Consider the following 20,105-nt stretch of genomic DNA (forward strand, 5'->3'; position numbering starts at 1 on the left):
TTAAATTAATATTACTCATTATTTCTTGATTTCTTTTTCCTGTGGCAAGACTGGCACTTCCAAGCAGTTTCTTCTCCCCTTGCTCTCTACTTACATGCCTGCATATTTCAAATGATGCTCAAATCCCTTCCTTTCTACAACTCAGCAGCAACAATTCTCAGAGTGGCATGAAGTAGAAGTGACAGCAATGCAGTCCAACCTCCTTGGAGTAAAATTGGCAACAGCTTTGAAGGTATCAGATTCCTTTGTAACTTCCTAAGGCCTCCCTAACTCAACTTTTTTCTTCCCCTTTTTGAAAGAAGAACAAGGTTGGCTCCCTCCAGGGCTGTTGGGAACTCATTTTTATTGCTTTGAATGCTGCAGAATTTACAAGCTGCTTTTTCACAAGTTGAGCCATGCACGCATGGTGCAGCTACAAAGCTTTAAATTTATTATGTAGAGTATTTCAAATCATTTAAAGAATTCATAAGCATGGATTATGTCAGTCTATTATTACATAAAGTAATGTGATATGTACAAATACTAAAAAATAATTCTTAGGAGGATTTAGTATTTTGAATGTTCATCTTGCAAGGAAAAAAATCAGTCTAATTTGAGGTATCTAACATTTGTAGTAGAACAGTTTTAAAAATCTAGACCATTAAGAGAAAAAAAGATCAATTCTAAGTCACAGGAGTTCCAGTGTTTTTCCACATTTGTTAATTCTGATTTATTCTATTAAATTATCGGATCCTAATCAAAATCCAATCAAATTCAGATTAGACCTTTGAGATATTAAATTGCACATGGTTTATTAATTATAGAAAACATTTATGAACTAATTGTGGTAAGAAGTTTCCTTGAAGTGGTGTTTGTGTTCCACAGAGCTCAGGTTGTGCTGTTCATGCCACTGACACTGAAGAGCTGAGGAGCTGCCTCTCAGCAGGAGCCCTTGGAGAGAGGGGAAAGCTGGATCTCCCAATTCCAGGGCTCCTTTTGCACCTGACAGAGCTCACTGCAAATCTCCACAGGTGAAAAGATTCATGCTAAAGCTTCTCACACTCAGACTTGTACACAGGCATGTCTGGCACAATGCTCAAACCCAGCTGCTTCATGAGAACACCACATTTGTCTATGGCCAACTTATTTCATATAAACAGAGAAGCAAAAAAGGTAAGGAAAAAATAAGAGTTGCACAAGTATTTCCACTCATTTAGGGTTTGGGTTTTTTTCACTTATAGTAACAATGGAATCATAAAATTGCCTATGGAAAAAAAGCAGTAACTTGCAATTTTACATACAGGTTTTGTTCACAGTGAAAAGCAATATCCACAATTCCTACTGTTTTGCAAGGCAATGTTGGATAGTTAATTTAAGGCTTTAAAATTCATGGGATTACTCTCTCCATCAAGTTTTCTGAAGAGAAAGATAATGAGATTAACATACTTGAAAAATATACGTAGTGCTAGTAGAGCAGGAGAGCACTAATTCAGAAGACAACGCTTTTTAGGTACTTCGTTATTTATGATCTCAATGTGCACAAAACTATAAAAGTGATTAATTTCATTTGGTGACTGGGCTTAGAAAAAGGCCAAAGGAAAAATTATTTCTATTCAGACAAAAATGAAGGAGCTTTTCCTGCTGAAACGCAGCAATATTAAATTATTTTCAGGGGCAATAAAAACAAGGCATTTTGTTTCTGAGTGTTTTCTTAACCTGTAAAAGTATTTAGCTAACTAGAAAGTTACATCCCTAGTCAAGGATGACAATTAAAAATTTACTTGGAAGGCAACCAACCCCACAACTACTTTGTTAAAGACAGTGTTACTGTAGGAATTAATACTTGTTCCTAAACTTGAAGTTTTATTTTTAGCCTAAAAATATATATTTATATATAAAATATATAAATATAAAATATTTTAAATTTTATAAAATTTAAAATATATCAATAAATATATATATTTAGACTAAAAATAAAACTCCAAATTTAGGAACAAGTATTAATTCCTACAATTCCAACCAACCACATAAGGAAAACATTCTCTTACCGTAATGCAGAGTAGACTCCCAAAGATAAGAAAGAAAAGTCTGGGTCGTAGTACAGATAGACTGAGGACACACAGTAGGGCAGGATATCAATGACACCAACAGCAATTATCTTCCCATCCAGCCAGTACTGCTGGTGGAAGGAGCCATAGCCACATTCTGGTCCATTTGGGGCATCCTCTGCCTAATTAAGAACAAGAGAGAGATTAACTCCCTGGCAGACTTTCAGTATGAAAATAATTTTAAAGAGAATTTTAACGTGTAAGTAAATACTGTAAAAATTTTTGCTGGCCACCCGTATTTAAAAAAAAGGCATTTGAAAGGCAGGGAAAATGTTAGTTACTGGATCTTTTGTACCCTTTGCTGTTCTCAAGATGGGTATAACCCACATATCACACATCCCAAACATGAAGCTGAAATAGCCTCTGCCATCCAGACTTATGGTATTGACAGGACAAACCAACGTGACTCTAAGTTATTAAGGAATTATTGCACACCAACCTGGTGCTTCCAACACTCCCTGTCACAGCAAGGACCTCCAGGTTCTCTCCTCCACGTCCCCAAGCACTGGAAGCACCTCAGCCACAGCAACTGAGCTCCTCAAAGTGGCCATTAAATTTATTTCAGATGACTAGTCATAAAAAAACATGAGCATGTGATGTTTACTCTCTATAACTAACAAAACACCTTTTATCCAAGAACCTGAAACTGTGTGGCAACAAAATCTGTGGAACCACTTCTTTGTAAGCCCACATCAGAGCAAATGCTGCAAGAACACCAAGGGACTGGTGTGCTATTGTTGTGTGCTGTGGTTTTGGATGTGCACTCAAGTTTGACTCTGGATGGGGTAAAGCACCTCGAGCCAGAAACTGATGCTTGAAGTTAAGAAGAAAATGATCTCCCTAATTTAAACTGTATTACACAACCAACTCTGGCATGCCATTTTCTCCCACGTCAAGTTTACTTTAATCCTGAATTCCACTGTGCTCAACTTAATTATCCATCTAGTCATGTTTTTCACTGCATTGCCAGCTCTTCAGAAAGCTGCTTCTCACTCAATAAATCTGACAATATTGCCTGCTATTACCAACTGTTTTGTATTACATCAGCAGAAGGTGGGTTTAATCAAGTATTTTGATACAGTAGCCCTGATTGAAGAGATGATAGGCAGGAGAAGTTACTCTAATTGGTACCACATGTGTCAAAAGAAATCAATCACATGAACAAAAATTATTTCAACTGGCTTACCCAACCAGCAAGTCCCAAAATAAAGGCCACATAACAATATGTTTGAATTTTTATATAATTATATACCACGAAACTAAATGTGGAGCTACGACTACTCTAAAAATGACATGATGAAACATTTGAGAGCTCCATCCACAGTATGTGAGAACATTAAACCCAGATATTGCGTATTAAACTCAGATTTTCTTGTTCAGGTAAAGCCCACTTACCCAACAGTTATGGTTTCATTCAGTATCATCAACTTTTCAACAGTGTCAAATGAAATCACATGGTCAGTGGCAGCATTTTTAAGCAGGGACAAGTCAAGTAAAAGATGTTCTCTAAGGATTTCTCAGCTCAGGTTAAGTTCCCTTCTCAGAGTGCAGTCAGCGACAAAAAAATGAAACATCTCAAAGCCACGGGGAAATGTGGTTGGTAATGGAACACAGATTTGCTTAAATAAGTTTCAGTTAAAACAGATTCTTGTCTTTGTCGAAAATTCATCATATAGGATTTAATGAATGTTAAAGAAGATAGCCTAAGCCACCATGGAAAAAATTTTCTCTCAAAGCAAAGTCTTCTGAAGTTAAACAAATGCTGTGTCTGTGTATGACCCCAAACCTCCAAAGAGCAGCACATGGATTTGGTCACTGGACCTCTGCAAACTGAGCATTAACATCAGTTAAAAACTTTTGGTAAAGCCCAATCTGCAGTTGCTCCACTAATGCAATTACAGTGAAATGTCATGAACATAAGAGAGTCTATGTTCTGGAACAAACATAATGAGAACAGCACTGATTTCAGGCAAAACAGACAGAGATCTCTGTTACATTAAGCAAATAACATTTTAGAAAGAGTAAGGTTTCCCTCCACCTTCAGAAATTCTCATACAATGTAATCCTTTGTAATGCTTGTCAGTATTACATTTTCTCTCATTTCTCAATGAATACTTGGCTCCTTTAACTCGATTTCCTGTGCACTATCCAGGCAATTTGACCTGAAACAGGTCTAGAGTATGAAACATTTTCCTGAAGCAGGCTACACCATTTCACACCACTGACATCTCCACTGGGCCCGTGTTTGTCAAGGGTGATGGAAAATACACCAGGGGAGCAAGCCCACCAGAAAGGGCTTCTCTTATCAACCCACAATTATCCACTGGAATCAATCCAGAAGGACCAAAGTATTTAGAATTAACAGTTCATAGTCCTATTTCAATACAATGGATTATTATAATCTGATGATACTGAAAAAATCCAGGACAAAATGGAAATCACAATTTTCTCTCCAATGTTTACATTGTCATGCAGAGAAAAATTCAACATATTCTATGGTAATTCTACCTGTCTTCATATCCTGCTAGCTAATGAACATGCTTGATTGCTCACATTTTATAACCCATTATTAAAATTTAAATATTTAATAGAACTGGCATTATATATTGCCCAATTAGTACCTCAGTGTACTAACTGCTTATAATTGAACTTCAATGATGGTGAGAGCACTAGAATTTCTTCAAAGCACATTAGTCAGTCTTTAATATTAACAGGTATTTTGCTTATTATAATGATTATAAAAATTTCTGTATTATAATTACTAAAAATGGGTCCTGCCTGTAGAATGCATGATTATTTTTTTCCTGGGAGGTTTCATGAAATTTCTTATTTTCTACCTTTCCATTTTACCCTTTGCTGTGCATGGAAGGAAGAGGAAGATATTAAATTCATGCTATCAAAGGGGAAAAAAAAAGCCAGGAAACCCTTGACTTCTTTGCTCTAGTGGAAATTATTTGCCAAATAAGCAAAGTGATTAATTCCAGCAGTTTCTTTCCCAATGGCACACACACAAACCTGCCATATGGTAGATTTCTATGTCTTGGTTAGCAACACATTTCCTTTCCAGAGCTCTGTCCTACTTTCATTTGGGATTAGTAGGACACTCTGCATATTCTGTGCCTGATTGGGAAAGTCTAGAATTTGAGCTAAACTGCATCAAATGTGAATCAAATATCACCTTCTAAGAAGGTGATCCTAGGAATTACAGGCTTGTAATGGTCTCCCTTATTAGAGTTCCTAAAAATTAAAACCTATCAACAAATAAAACAAGGCAAAGCAGAGATTGATGTTCTTTCTGAAGAACAAAGATCGCGATTCACAAACATCTTTCATCTCTTCAGAATCCAAAAGCATCTCAGCATGGTTAGCAGGAGAATAAATTATCATTTGAATAACAAAAAACAGATCACTTTCCATCCTGCTTGATCTATTACATTCTCTGAATGATGTTGCAGCAAACCAAGATGATGATTTTGAAGTATTTAGGATGGTTAAAAAAGAACTGAATGTAAATAGCTCCAGAAAGATCCTGAGTGATCAAAAGGGCAGAGGAGATACCAAATGTTCATAAACCCATGGAACATAAATGCATGCTGGAAAACATATTGCTGTAGGCACACCCAAAACAATGGGCATAAATCACCAGCTCTTTCAAAGAGATGATTTTGACAAGTTGTATAAAATTGTCAGTTTAATGCTTAACATCAGTCAAGAGGGAAAAAAAAAAAAAATCCAAGCAGCAATTAGAAAGTATTTTGAGAATAAAACAAAATTATCCCTCAATTGCCCAACACCATGGTCCATCCAAGGGCTGAGGCTCCTTCCAGCTGCTGTTTCAGGACAAGATGGAGCAACTTGGGCAGGACGAACACTGAGGTGACATCAGTGATGCTGACACAACTGGCCCCTGACATCTCCTTCACTCACTGAGCACCAAAAATAAGGTGAATCACCCTGAAGAGTCTGGATTTCCCTTGGAACTTTCTCCCAGGAATCCTCCCACCATGCTGAACCATTCCCACCATCCCACATCTGCCTGTGGGAACTGGTAAAATGGCAAATGGTTAAATGCAGCCTCGAAAATGAAAGGATGAATTAAAAAAACACCTCAAACAATTCACTTTGCATTATGCTGTTTACTGCTAGAAAACTGCCTGGTTTTCTGCTAGTTCATGCTGTATCTTTTCTTAAAGCATTCATTTTTTCTGCCAGAGCCCATAGCCAAAACAGAAACTAAACTGAAAAATAAAATGAGGAAATAAAAAAGACGGGAAGAGTTTGGGTGTTCATACTATTTGCAGCTAATGATAACATTAAATACTCCAAAATTACAAATTGAAAACACTTAAGGTCTAAATTTTATTTTAAATTATTTTTGTTCAAAAGAGTAAACAGACTACACACTGCTAGATTTGCTTGTGGCAACTGTTTCAGAATAAAGAATTTCAAGAATCCCTTGGCCTCTGATATATAACCCCTTTTATTTAACTTCATCTAATTGAAGACATCTGTAGTGGTGCCACACAAAATTTAATTCAAGCTTCGAAATGTCAATAAAAAGTGTCTGTAAGAAACAATATGGGTATAAACCTGGCAGGGCAGTGTGCATCAACATCTATGTAGCCATACAAAATTAAGAATATAATGGCAGTCTGCTGCACGAGTTGACGAGGTGATAAAAGCCCTTTTCCCATAAAGTCTAATGAGCTCTATTACTCTTCAGCTTTCAGGAATGCAAAGGGCAGTGGACTCAGCAGAGAAAAGCAACAAACTCTCCACACATGGATTCACTCAAAGTGCGACAGATCAAATTACCAGTGTAATTACTATAACCTGACAATTTCATTACACTCACCCGTCCTCAGCTCTTTGAGACTAACAAGAAAGACACTGCAAGGAATCCAGGGCAGTTTACTCACTTGAAATGAAGGAACAGCATCTCTCCTCAACTTTTACCTCAGATTGTAGTCAAATACAAGTTTATCAAGTTATTTAGTAATTCATTCTTTTCTTTTCATAGAAATAAACAGAAAACCATGAAAGACATGGCCTTTTGTGCTTCTGTTTTTAAATGCAGTGCTATGAAATTCAGTGGGAATTTATTACCCAGCAAAGGAGTCCTCAGGCTCCTGTGGAAACACAGCAGAACCTTCCTTACCAATTGGTGGAGACAGGAATTCTGTGCCAGCCACCCCCACCAATGGCTGGCTGTCTGCAGAGAGCATAGAGGACACTCATACATTCATTAAACAAAAGAAATTAAACACGTTCATTTCAAAACTTCCATCCTGAATGAATACATACCTCCAGAGGAGAATCACAGAGGAATCGTGTGAACTGCACCAAGGTGGGTTCAGCAGTAACAAGAAAACAGCCCCAGGATGCAAAGCAGAACAAGAAAGAAAACCATCAGCAATGCATTAGGAGATATTAATAGTCAAATACACCATTCAAATACATATCTGTGAAAAGCATCATCAGACTTTGTTTATGGAAATTTCATTTAAACCCTTAAACTGTTTAGAAGTACAAATAAATATATTTATGTCACATTCTGTTTAAAAGTACAAATAAATATAATAATTAACTATGCAAAGTACTTTCTTTTTTATAAATCAGAACATGGTTTTTAAAAAGGTGATGTGAGAGACTTATCACCCTCTAACACAGGTCTGTTTCTGTGTCCTTTATTTTAAATTACACATTATCCTCCTCTGACTCCTTGCAACAGAGAGTATTCTCCCACTGCTCCATTGATACCTCCCCTATCACCAAAGCAAGGGGGCTGGGGCCTTCATACTTCTTAACCAAAATTAATTAATTTACATTCAAAATTAAAAGCAAGCTCATTTTCATTTTAAATAAGAGGAAGGGCAAAGAAAAGAAAGAAAATCAACCTCCTGAAAGTGCAAGCATTTCAGATCTGGATTTTTGGCTAAATACAAAATGATGTGCTGCTGATAATTACTCAAAAAGGCAATGGTTTAATGATCTGGAGCTTGTCCGAGATTCTTACAGTAATAAAATACAATGCTTATTTACTCACTATAATTTACTCATTTGATACAAATACTTCCTTATTGGTGGAGTCCACACTGAACACGTTGCAGAGTTCTGGTATGTATTTAACCCCAACCATTCCCTTGTTAAATAACTACTTTAATACACAGTTTAATTCCCCCTCTTGTAATGGCTGGGTGATTTAGTAAGTAAGCAGTTCCCACAGTGCAAAGTAATAGTAAATAGAAATTTTTAATTAAAAGTTAGATAAAAAGAATACATACAGACACCTACAAAAACCTGACTGTTGTCAACATTTTGTTGTCAAGAATTCCATTAAGTTCTGAGATTAATTAGAGTGGAATACAAAAAAAAGGGGTGACTGCTTGTCAGCCATCCCAGTTTTCCCAGGGAAGGGGAGGAGAGGAAGGCAGGCAACAAAAAAAAGTGCCAACAGTATCAGTTCCTGCCTCATTTTACTTATCTTGTCCTGCTGATCTATGGATTGATAAGAAACTTTTGGGCATAGAAATTATGGAAGAACACTGAATTTCTATATTGTGATGGTGAAGGCAGGGAATTGTACATTTCCTGTAATTAACCATTTCAGAGCTACTCACTATCACTCTAAATTACTCAGAGTTTGGAAGAACAAATGACTGTGGCATCTTAATTTAATTGTAGAATTATTTTGGTTTGGTGGATAAGGGGAAAAAACCACCAATAATATTTAAAGAAAAAAGAGATAATTAAGATTTTGAATTGTTGAGTTATTTTCCTGAAGTAAAAATACAGTTACAAATTCCTACACTATGAATGCATCTGTCCCTACAGCCAGTGGTTTTAGAAAGTGCAGATTTCAGAAAAAATAAACCATGTGTAATTAATTTTCATGTCAGAAGACCCCCAATAGTTCTTCATCTGTAACTTTAGCTGTATAGTGCAAACTAAACCCTATGGTGAGAAATCTGAGCCCATGACACTTTCCAAATAATTTTATCAATTCTCCAGGCCCTGTTGCCCAATCCCTTGGCTCTGAGGGTGAAGGGGAACTTTTGAAGTTTAACAACTTCTGCTATTACAACTGCTAGAAAAAAAATCTTAACTGCACCTGAATTTGTATCACAATCTTAAGGGAAAAAAAGCACAGCAAGTCTTGTTATAAATTATTTCACCTGATGATACCTAGTGAAGTTCAGAGGTTAGGTAATTTTCTTCAACTAGTCTATACATTTTGTACAAAAAAAGAAAATATTAGATTCAGCTTCTAAATTAACAAAGTCATCTAACACTGCAGGATTATTATGAACACAATTAAAAATTATTCAATAAACCATGAAAGAAATACAGCCAAAAGCTGATGTTGTATGTAAAATAACTCAATATGTCACACAAACACAATTCAAATTCCTTCCACAAAGACATGCTTTTCTAATTTTAATTTCCAACTGATTTACATAAACTTTTAGAAGCTTTATAATATATGTAAGAAATATACAACATTTTTACTTTGGTGCAAGCTAATTACAGCTGCCAGAAAGAATCAACTCAACAACAGGGAGTAAGTTTAAACATAATTAATAAAACCAAGAAGAAACACATCACTGAGAATGAAATGAAAGGGAGGAAAAATAAAAGGCAGGAAAAAAAAAAAAAAAAGCAGGTTGGGTTCAACCCAAAGCTTCTTGCTGAAGCAAGAGCACGTGCACAGCTTTAAAAAGAGGTAATAAAGCAGAGTGTTAACACCTGCTCCCTTTTACCCAGGGGAAGAGATTCAGGTGCTGAACTGGAATGGGTTTCACCTGGCAGATTCTGCAGGGGAAGGGTCCTGATGTCACAGGAGGACACCAGGTTCTTCTCAGGAAACCTTCCAGGTGACAGCAGCAGGAGCTGCACAATTATCACAAAAAAGCATTCATTTATCATTCCCCCTTTGACAGTATTAAGAGTTTGCTCATATTTGCAATTCACTGCCAAGGAAAGCTGAATACTTGCCCTTTTTTTGGGGATATAGAAGGATGAAGGATAAGCAATGGATACAGGACTTGGGCCTTCCTTCTTTTTGTGTTTAGAAATCCAATCTCTGAATAGGATTAAAATAAACCAAAGATTTTGGTCACGTGTTTTTTTTGCTTTGTTTTTCACAGAGGTGTGAGGCTATTAAGAAACAAAAAAATAATGATGGCAAGTCATAAAGCCTGCAAATCCAGTGCAGCACTTTCATCCTGCCATATTTTAACTGAAATAATCTTCCTTACCAAAACCAGATGAGAATCAGTCTTAACCATAAAGTTGTGCAGTGAAAAAGTAAAAATAAGTCCATGTTTCAGTAACTTGCTAACAACCTTGTCCCACGGAAAAGGAAACAACAAACCAAACAATAAAAACAAACTAGCTGGGAAAATACATTGAAATTGAGCTGAAAAATTAACTAAATTCTTTAACTTTCTGTAGCAATCGGGAAAATGGGACAAAATGTGGCATTTTTGAAGGAAAAGATGGTGAAAACCAGCATTGAACCAGGCAATAAATTAAGAGTTCAGCAGAGGAATCAAAGACTTATCCCAGGGCTGGCTCTACCTAGCATTTTCAACAGCTGCTTACAAAAATACAGACATGCAGAAACAATAGAGTTTCAGAGATATCCACAGACCTGAAGGTGAAGAAAGAGCCTTCAAAACTAGGACGAAGGATTTAAAGTTTACAAAGGCAAGAGGGATTTCAAGTTTAAATGCATGTCTCAAATGTAGTATTTAGTGAAAGGATGGGACTAATGGAATATTGTACATTTCGGTTACAATTTCAATTCCTTTATGGAGTGACAAAAGTCACTGTGGCTTTCTTGCTCAGAAGAAGCCTCCTCTCAGTACTCTGGAGGTTTATCAGTATTACAGTAAAGATTATTTAATTTTATATGGATTTACCTAGAAATCACAGTGCAAAATTGAAAACTATATAAACTGAGATACAAAAAGAACCTGAACTGAAATGATATGACTGTGGACAAGTTACTTAATTGTCTGGATGCCTAAATTCTTTTGCTTTTATAGGCATTTCATGATAAAACCCATGAATCCACAGCACTGCAGTCACAAGGGCCACACAGATAAACAGAAGGCATTAGGCTGATATAGAAATTCAAATTCCTAAAGTCAGAGCTCTCAGAATGTGAAATCCAAGTTCACTGCAGTGAGATGTCCTGCCATGGCTTCCAGGAGCTGAATAAAAATGTACAGAAGGCTAAAAATAACCACAAAGACTATTGATTTTTAAGCATTCTCTCACTAGAATATAAGAGAGGAAAGTAGGTTAGGGAGACCTAAAAGTTTGGAGCTGATCAGAACGTGCTCCTTGGCATTTCTTAGACTACTCACTGAGTTTTCTCTATTAGTTCTAGTGGATTCCTGGGAAGCAATTTAAAAAAAAAAAACAAAACGGGAGGAGGGTGAAAGAAAAACCCCACTCCACGTATTTCAGTAATTTTTTGCACCTTTTCAAACAGTGTATCTTTTGTGTGTCCTGAAATTCTTTTCTTCCAAGACAAATATTTAGCTAAGCACAAAGCAAAGAGAGAGTCCAGCTACTTTCACAGAGGGAACAGACAGATACTGTTTTTCTACAAGTTTGCCATTATGAAACCCTTGTGAAAAGTTAAATAAAACGTTTGCTTCAGGAGCAATAGCAATAAACTGTTCACTGTTGCTCTCTCTGGAAACTACTGTAGAATTTTTATGATCTTTTATGGAAATGTTTTCTAGCTTGTGTAGCTGCCACATAGCTTGTTTCAGTTACACTTCAGCTGGGTTTCCTAAAGACAAAGACTGCTGAAAAAAAAGATTCTGACACTAGGTCAGAAATGTGATGCCTCTGATGAGATGATACTTCATTAAGAACTGCTAAAGACACCTTCTGTTCTATCCAAATTAGCCACTGACTATTTAATTGGGATCAAAAATTTCCTCCTTGGCATGAAAAGACCAAAAAATGTTTTGACTGTATTTGTTTCATGTAAAATCTTTGATCCAGACCTCCACAGCTCCACACCTGTACCTATCATTTCATCTATCACATAGCTTCATCTAAAACACAAGAGATTCACATGGCAAAATGTTCTGAAATGATCCAAATGTTCTGAAATATCTATCTGAAATTACCTAAATGTTCTGCAATATCTATCTCCAGGTATTTTACAAATCATCCTGGAGCTGGGGTAGAGCTGGATCACAGCATCTTCCAGGTGATTTGTATTCTGCAAGGCCCTCCCTGCATTTCTTACCCAGAAACAAGGATTTTTGGTGCTGAGCAAGAGTTAAAACATTTGTAGATAAGGACTGCTCTTAGCAAAGCACAGACGAGCCATTACACAGCTTCCATAAATCCAGTGCAACTGGATCATCCAAAGAGCCAAATCTTGGGATTATACAAGACACACATCCATTCTTCTTATTCTCAGATCATCTTTCCATACATTAATCTACACATTTTCTCCCAGAAATATAACCAAAGGCTATTCAAAGTTACTCAATTTAAAAATTAGACTCCAAATCCATATTTACCTATTTTTCTGTGCATGAATTATTACAACAAAACTGCATTAGCATTTATTATTTTTCTTATGAAAAATGAAAAAAAAAAAAGGTGGACAAACTCTCACCCACATGATTTTTTTTGCACCATTATTTCACTCCTGATATGCTGATCATCATAATTTATGCTCCAACTGATCTCTCCTTGATGCTACAGGGAACCAAGGTTTTTTCAATATAAGGATGCTCAGCTTGCTCTCATCTCTCTGTTCATTAGAGGTCTCCATTTCTCTGTTTTTCTGAGCTTTCATGAATTTCTTTTCCTTATAGCTTGACCGGTTTCACAAAATAAATATAACCACCACTAAGCCAGGAAATAACCCGAACAAATAAATCCTTGCAACTGATTACATTTGTGGGGGTTTTTTATGTTACAGACACAGTTCCTCATGCTAAGCATGATTACATCTTCCAGTACTTTTAGAACAATCCAACAAACAAGAAAACAACAAAAACATTGAATAACAGCTCTGTTATACTGGGAATGGGACCATCATTCTGGATCTGAGAATAAAGAGCCATATCAAGCATTTTCATAAAGAGTCAGAAGAAATGCAAAGAATGGGACAAACACTAACCGAGATTGTTTCAACACTTCCAGAAATTATCAGCTCAGGAACTTGGCTAATTCAAGAGCAGCCTTAGATAAACTTCTCCATCAGGCAGGGATACACCTATCTGCTTATTTCCCCTTTTTTTATCTGAGCTCCTTCATTGCTATTTATACTTTAGCTTCACAATCTGTTCAGGTTCGCCCTAATTCATCTCATTTTCTCCAACAACTATAATAAAAATACATATATTCCTCAAACAGCAGATGCCCATGCATTTACACAGTAGCTTAATAAAGTTTTGTGCTGCCACAGAGGAAAACTGAAAAATCAATTCTTCCTCAGCACTATTTAAGAGTAAGTATTATACAGAAAACTTCAGTAAGAAAATTGTCTGCTATGTTTTTCCTCAGGACTCCAATTCTATACAATACAAACATGCTGACATAAACATTCTTCAGTGCCAACAAATTTGTGTAACACCAGGAATTGACTCCACTCCAAAGCACAGACACAACCAGGGCAGTTTTGAAGCTGAATTCCTGCAGCAAGTGATCAAAAGCTTCTGAGAGGGGTGAGAGGATTTCCAAGGTAAATTCAACTTCTACCAGACCAACTAAGAAAAAATGGCACATGAATATTTTAAAAGACTATGCAGAAAATAGTTGTGGCTTTTACGCCAAGATAAAAATGAATTTGATTTTTTTTCTTCTGCAAGCTAAATTGGTTTTAATTCCAGGAGCAAGGAAATACTTCAAACTGTTCATAGAATATTAAGATATTTGGCAGAGACAATATATTTTTACCTTACCCAATCCTCTCCTTGCCAGTGAAAGAGGAACAGAAGATTGTGGTGATGCTTCCATAGAAAGGAAAGTTTCATCACAAGTCTGGAACTTGGGAAAAGTTGATTTCACAAGTTTCTACCTTGCTTTTTATTAGAACAAACAGAAGTCACTGCCTCACTCAGGAATCAGTACTGCATCACCAAAATGTGCTACAGGATTCTCCCCAGCAAAATCTCCAATTATTTTAATGAACACACTGTAATTAGTGTGTAATTAGTGCAGTCTTCAGCAGGGAAGCAGAAGACGGAAAGGAGGAAGAGGCAAAATTTAAAGAAACTCAGCATCATGAAGGGCACCAAAACACCAATTATCACTGGGCTCAAACTGGCATTAGCCAGAGAGTGCCCACAAGTTCAATTCCACAATTCTCTTCCCTGAAATTCCTCTACTCTCCCTTCTCACATAAACTCCTGATGGAAAGCTGTATTTACATTACTGAGGTACAGAAAGGCCTTCTCCACACTCACTGAGCAAAAATCAGCTTCATTGTTCATATATTTTTTGTTACTATTGTGAATATTTTTAGTTTTCCCTTTAGTGTTATTCTCAAATAACCACCAAAATTCTAAATTGATTTTCAGAATTGCTTTTTAATATAATAAGGTTAATATTAAACTAGCCTAGCAACAGATAGTGTATTGTAATGCCAACAATCTAAGAATATATTCCCAAAAGAAGTTGTTAATATGTCCCAAAACAATCTTTGTAGTATTCTGAATTTAAATATAGGCAGGTTTCTAAATATTAAGTGTTCAGCCAAATATAAAACTAAAAACTCTTCCTAAACTAGAAACTTTCCAAACAAAAAAGTGAGCAGGACTCTCCCTGAAAAAAACCCAACAACCTCAGAGAGTAGTTTGCACAAATTAAAAGTGAAAAAAATCCTGGATATTTGCCAGTTTAAAGCACAAAGCAGATTTCTTACTATCCTGATAAAAAGTCCTGTGTATAGGACAGAATTTTATTCCCTTTGCTTAAAAAACTCCTTGGTTCCATAATGTCTATATAATATATTAAAAAGTCTGAAAAAGAGAAAGCAGAAAAAGTTTTGAGGTCTTACAAGTAGCATTTGCCACCCTTCCCTTCAAAAACTTGGATCAGTTTTACCCTACTTGGTACCTTCAAAGTGACTCAGAGAATTCTCTTCCCACACAGATTCAGTTTTTAAAAAAAAGGCTTCTAAGCTACATGAAAACACATTTTTGTGTAAAACATTCTTCAGTTTACTTCCTGCAGAGATCAAATACAAAATGTTGATCGAAGGGAGAGTGTTAGTTCCTAATTGTGAATAAAAAAACCTTCTTGGCCAGGCAGTTTCATGAACACTAAATATGATTTACCAAGGCTGAAAAAGAAATGAAATTCAAACCCATCAGCATCAGACCAAGTTTTTACATTCAATAGATGCTTCAGAGAAGGTTTTATGTTTCCCCTGGAATTATCTAAGCCTGCACAAACATGAGGCCAAAGAGAGGAGATAAAGGCAATGCAGGGAAACCCCTATGGCAAGTAATAAGGAAAAAGAAGATAAAAATCTGTTATACTATTAGCAGTGAACAGAAATCCATCTCCTTCCTATTCAACAGCAATTCCCAGGACAGCCTTTACACCTTCAGGTGGTGGAAACCTGACTGTCCCTAACACATCTTTTTAGGCTGAAATGCTTCCATCATAGCAGAAAAATCAAGTCTTCAATCTGACCAGGTAATGCTGGGTACAAATCTAGTAAATAGTTCAGTCTCTCCTGGCATGCCTCCAATTTTTACATTATTATAATTAAACCCACTTATACCAGAAATTATAAAAGGGTAGAGACTACTACTTAGTGTTATGAGACCTATTTCATTTTACTAAACAAAGTGAAATGGATTTTATAGCTTTCCAGAGTAGCATTACAGACATCTCACAAAAAAAGAGCTCTCCTTACACTCTTGAATTGAAGCCAAAAATTATGATGTGGTTTTATAATTCTTCCTGGAAAACAGCCCCAGTTTACAAGGTTTCACTTCTGCAGGTAGTTCACTCTCAGGAACAGCAAATCCTGACTAGCTGACCAAGAATAAAGCTGCACATCTGCAGTAGATAGAAATGAGAGATCTGAGGTAGCATTTTCATTAATTCTGCCTATGAGGAAGTTGTGCCACCTGCCTGAGAAATGAAGAACTGCTGCTTGCTCAGAACCCCACGAGTATTTGAAATTATTTTTCATTTATTAGATTAGGATTATCCCCTCTAAACACCCTTTTAAGAGCAGGTTTATCCATATGCAGCATATTCTCATAAAGCCTCAGATAATCAGCTGGTGAGATATTCTTGCACTATTCCTACTGTAAAGGTGAGTTCCAGTTGAGCAGTGTGCTTAGCAAAGGAATGGGAATAAAACTGAAAATTTTAAAACCTTCACCAGTTAGATTAAGCAAGAACACGAAAAATTACGGAGAAACATAAAAGAGATACCAAAGAATTTTCAGGCAGAAGATGGTTTTGCCATCAAAAACCCTCAGAAATGACAATTTAAATTATTTAATGTTCAGATTAGCTCCAAGAGACAGCATTTACCATCTAGCTGTGCATTTGAAGAAGCTGTTGGCAGAAAGGTGCATGCAGTGAACTGTACCTCATTCTCCCCACAGTCAGAAGGTGTGTCCTTGTGTACAGACATCTGATACTTGGCAAATAAAGTGGCAGACTGGCTGAAGGATGATTGGAACTGGGGGTCCTCAAAGGAGACAGGTACTAACCTCACCTTCAGAGCAAGGGAAATACAAGCATTTTGAGTGTATATCATCAGATAATCTGCTTCTGAAGGTCAGGCTAGTGAAAGATCTCCTCCTATGCACTTCAAAGCCTCTGAAGTCATTTTTCTACCTTAAACATAATAATAAAATAACTTCCTATTTTTACTGATAATCTAACAAACCAACTACAAATTTTAGTTTTATTGCAGAGTCTCAAGGACTTCTAAAATGTTGTATTTTTAATGGCACATGACTCATTGATTGCCCTGATTCAACAATTACTTTCTACATATACTGTTTCTCCAAACTCATGGGGTTTTTTTTCCCTCTAGAACAGAGATGTAACACATCTGACTGCTCACTCTTACACTCCACCTATTCATTGCAGGAATCAGCAACAAAGTGTAAATTAAGATGGAGTGCATGGGTCACTTTTTAAAGGCTTAAATTGAAACTGAAGGGAATTATTTCACTCTGGTGAACCTTAAACCAACAATTTGTGTGTGTGACAAGCTTTTGCTCACATGTTGGCCCTGATCATTGTGTCCTTCTTATGGAAACACTCAAACCAAAGCCAAGGAGAACAGTTACCAGGCTGAGTGTCCAGCTGGATTTTAATTCTTATGGGATTTGTATTTTTAAGGCCCACCTCTATCTCCAAGAGCCTCACCCTCTCCATTTCTTACCCAACAGCATCCATAACTTTCCTGCCTGCAACTAAAACCAAATATTTGTGGCACTCACAAAGAGGTATCAAAAGTTTGCACTTTCAGGATGTTGATTTTATTGGATACATATTTTTCAAGCTCCTGAATATAGAATGGATATAAAATCCACATTTGTTTCTCCTAGAAACAGGACACGTGAACTGGAGGGGAAGCTTTGCATAAAATTAAATTTGGCCTTCTGACCTGATTTATGGTTGGTTTATCAGGTGGGTCCTTGTGAATAACCATCTGGTAACGTTTATAGACCTGGTAAGACTCCTGAAATGTGGCTTTGAACTGTGAACTTGGCGGAGATGATCTCACCACCCTCACCTTCAGAAGAAGTTAAACACATTTATTATTAAAATATCATGCAATGACTATACATTTATACTTAACACAAACATCACAACAGAGTAAAATTTCACCCTCCTGTACAAAGGCCATCACAAATTAATTACTATTAGCCAAGAGTCTTCTAATTCTCCCGCTCAATTTATGCTACTGAAGGCTTTTAAATTGACACTGAACAAAATAGAAGGCTTTCAAACTGCAAATTAACTAAAATGTCTAGAGAAGAGCTACACAATTTTCAGGAAATAATACCAATAAATAGTATGCAGATCATAATTTTAAAGAGATTTTTTGTGCTCATTAAAATGTTCTCTCACAGTCTCACACTACACTGAAAAATACTTGAAAGGCTTGGAAGACTCAAATCTCTGCTCTTCACCTAAAACCCATGTTTTTTTGGCACTAATCCCAAGGGAATTTCCAGGTATTTCTGAAGTTGAAAGAGGAAGATGAAGTAGTGTTTCCATACTCAATTATTTAAATTAACCATAATAAAGAGTTACCAGTATTCACACCATCACCATTAAACACACAAAAATATTTTTTAAAAACAAATCTATAAATTAAACATTCTTCTTAGTAAAAATTATTGCTCCTTAAGCAAAAGAATGCTACCATGGAGGCAGCAGTGCATGTCTTTTCAAAAATATTTAAGGTCATATTAATTTCAAAAACTATGTAATTTTCAATATGGTTCTGTTTTCACAAAGAGCAATTCTTTTTTAATACTTCTAATTCTCCCTGCATCTTCTAAAAGGATGCTCAGACAAAGCCATCATGCTTCTGTTAAACAGCTCCTCAAGAAATGTGAAGCAGTTAGGGAGATGGATCAGTTTTGTGGCTTCTAGTCAGCAAATATTTTCATTTCCAGTAACATAATTGAAAATGATCAGGAAAACATTCAGTTAGTTTTCCAGCTTATGGAAAAAATAACAAGAAAAATGGTTTTAAAATTAACAAAAAAAAAGTCTTCCAGCTTACTGTCTCATAGAGGTAGTGGCAACCAGTGTATTAAGCAACCTTTTCAATTCTCATTTTTACAGCTTTCAAAGACATCAACACACACCAATGATGTGTGTAAAGAGCAATTATCCTGTTATCTGATTCATTTCATGAAGTTACTGCTTCCTTGTCAAGTTTCATTAGCTTAGTATAAGCTAATGAAGTAAAGGTATTTTTATACTGCGGACCTAAATAGTGAATTTCTCTCATTATTTAACACTTGGTTAAATTAAAAGCTTTTCATTTTCAAGTCGCTCTGGATGAAATTGATTTGCAAATTATTTTAGTAATTGAAGTGGCTTCTGCTAGGACATTGCAGTATAAGAGTACCCTCCTGTGGTTAAAAAGAGTGCAGCTGCACCATAGGTGTGTAATTGATATAAAAACATATATATATATATATACACATAGACTCCTATAATGCATATATATATATATATATATATATATATATATATATATATATATATACATCATTCAGTACCACATATATTTCAAGATTTAAACCACAACTACTCCATAAAGCCATAAATACAGACCTAAGCTTTTCAAAAACTCCTTAACTAGACCTTTCCTTCATCTGCCTCCAACAACAGTGAGCAAGAGATTACCTCTAATTTATGTCGTGTATCATCAGGTAGAGGGACACAAACAAAGTCTTCAATGTTTTTAGGCTGGTTTGTTTTAGATTTAGAGTTTTGCAAGAGGAAAGCTTGATCTCCTTGAAGTTGAGAGCCTTCCACTGTGCCAGTCTGGTTCTGCAGGAGCTTCTGTAGTTTTCTCTCTTTCCTGATGTCCTTTGCTTTCCGACACAGAGGCTTGCTCAGATCAGCCCCTTTCCCTACAAGGGCACAGGCAAAGAGTTAAACACCACATCTGACAGCAAACAGCTCGCACCTCATCACTGGAAGGAAAGGGCTAAAATCACCATTTACTGCAGACTGTGCTCTGAACTCAACATGGCCTTTCACATTTACAACCACCAACACCTGAGGCAACACTAATGCAGGGATTCTCCCACAGCTACTTACTGCAGCACTAATCTGGAGTCACCTTGACCATTTCACCCCAAAGCCACGGGTGTATTTAAACCCTTGAAATACTGAAGGACAAAAATACAACCACAAAATCACAGAGAATTGTTCTTCTGTATTAAAAGCCCATGTGTGTGTGTGGCTACACCACAGACTTCTGTAAAGACACATACCCCAAAATAAAGCATTTATTTTTTT

The 20,105-nt window shown here is 36.3% G+C and overlaps 1 protein-coding gene across 6 annotated transcripts in view; it reads right to left on the reverse strand.

Annotated features, from left to right (window-relative positions):
- Window positions 1-20,105, reverse strand: part of ATE1 (arginyltransferase 1) — a 68,781-nt gene that overhangs the window by 43,300 nt on the left and 5,376 nt on the right. For 3 of the 6 annotated variants that reach the window (XM_021529296.3, XM_021529294.3, XM_077784725.1), the window contains exons 6-9: window positions 19,485-19,714; window positions 17,722-17,850; window positions 7,392-7,424; window positions 2,028-2,209 (exon numbers count right to left, since the gene is read on the reverse strand). In XM_021529296.3, the coding sequence (XP_021384971.2) occupies window positions 2,028-2,209; window positions 7,392-7,424; window positions 17,722-17,850; window positions 19,485-19,714 (574 nt within the window). Of the gene's footprint in view, window positions 1-2,027; window positions 2,210-7,391; window positions 7,425-16,689; window positions 16,819-17,721; window positions 17,851-19,484; window positions 19,715-20,105 lie in introns of all 6 variants that reach the window. The other 3 variants (XM_021529297.3, XM_021529295.3, XM_077784726.1) reach the window with 2 other exon arrangements.

The sequence above is a fragment of the Lonchura striata genome, chromosome 7 (genome assembly GCF_046129695.1).
Source record: "Lonchura striata isolate bLonStr1 chromosome 7, bLonStr1.mat, whole genome shotgun sequence".
NCBI classification, from domain to species: Eukaryota; Metazoa; Chordata; class Aves; order Passeriformes; family Estrildidae; genus Lonchura; species Lonchura striata.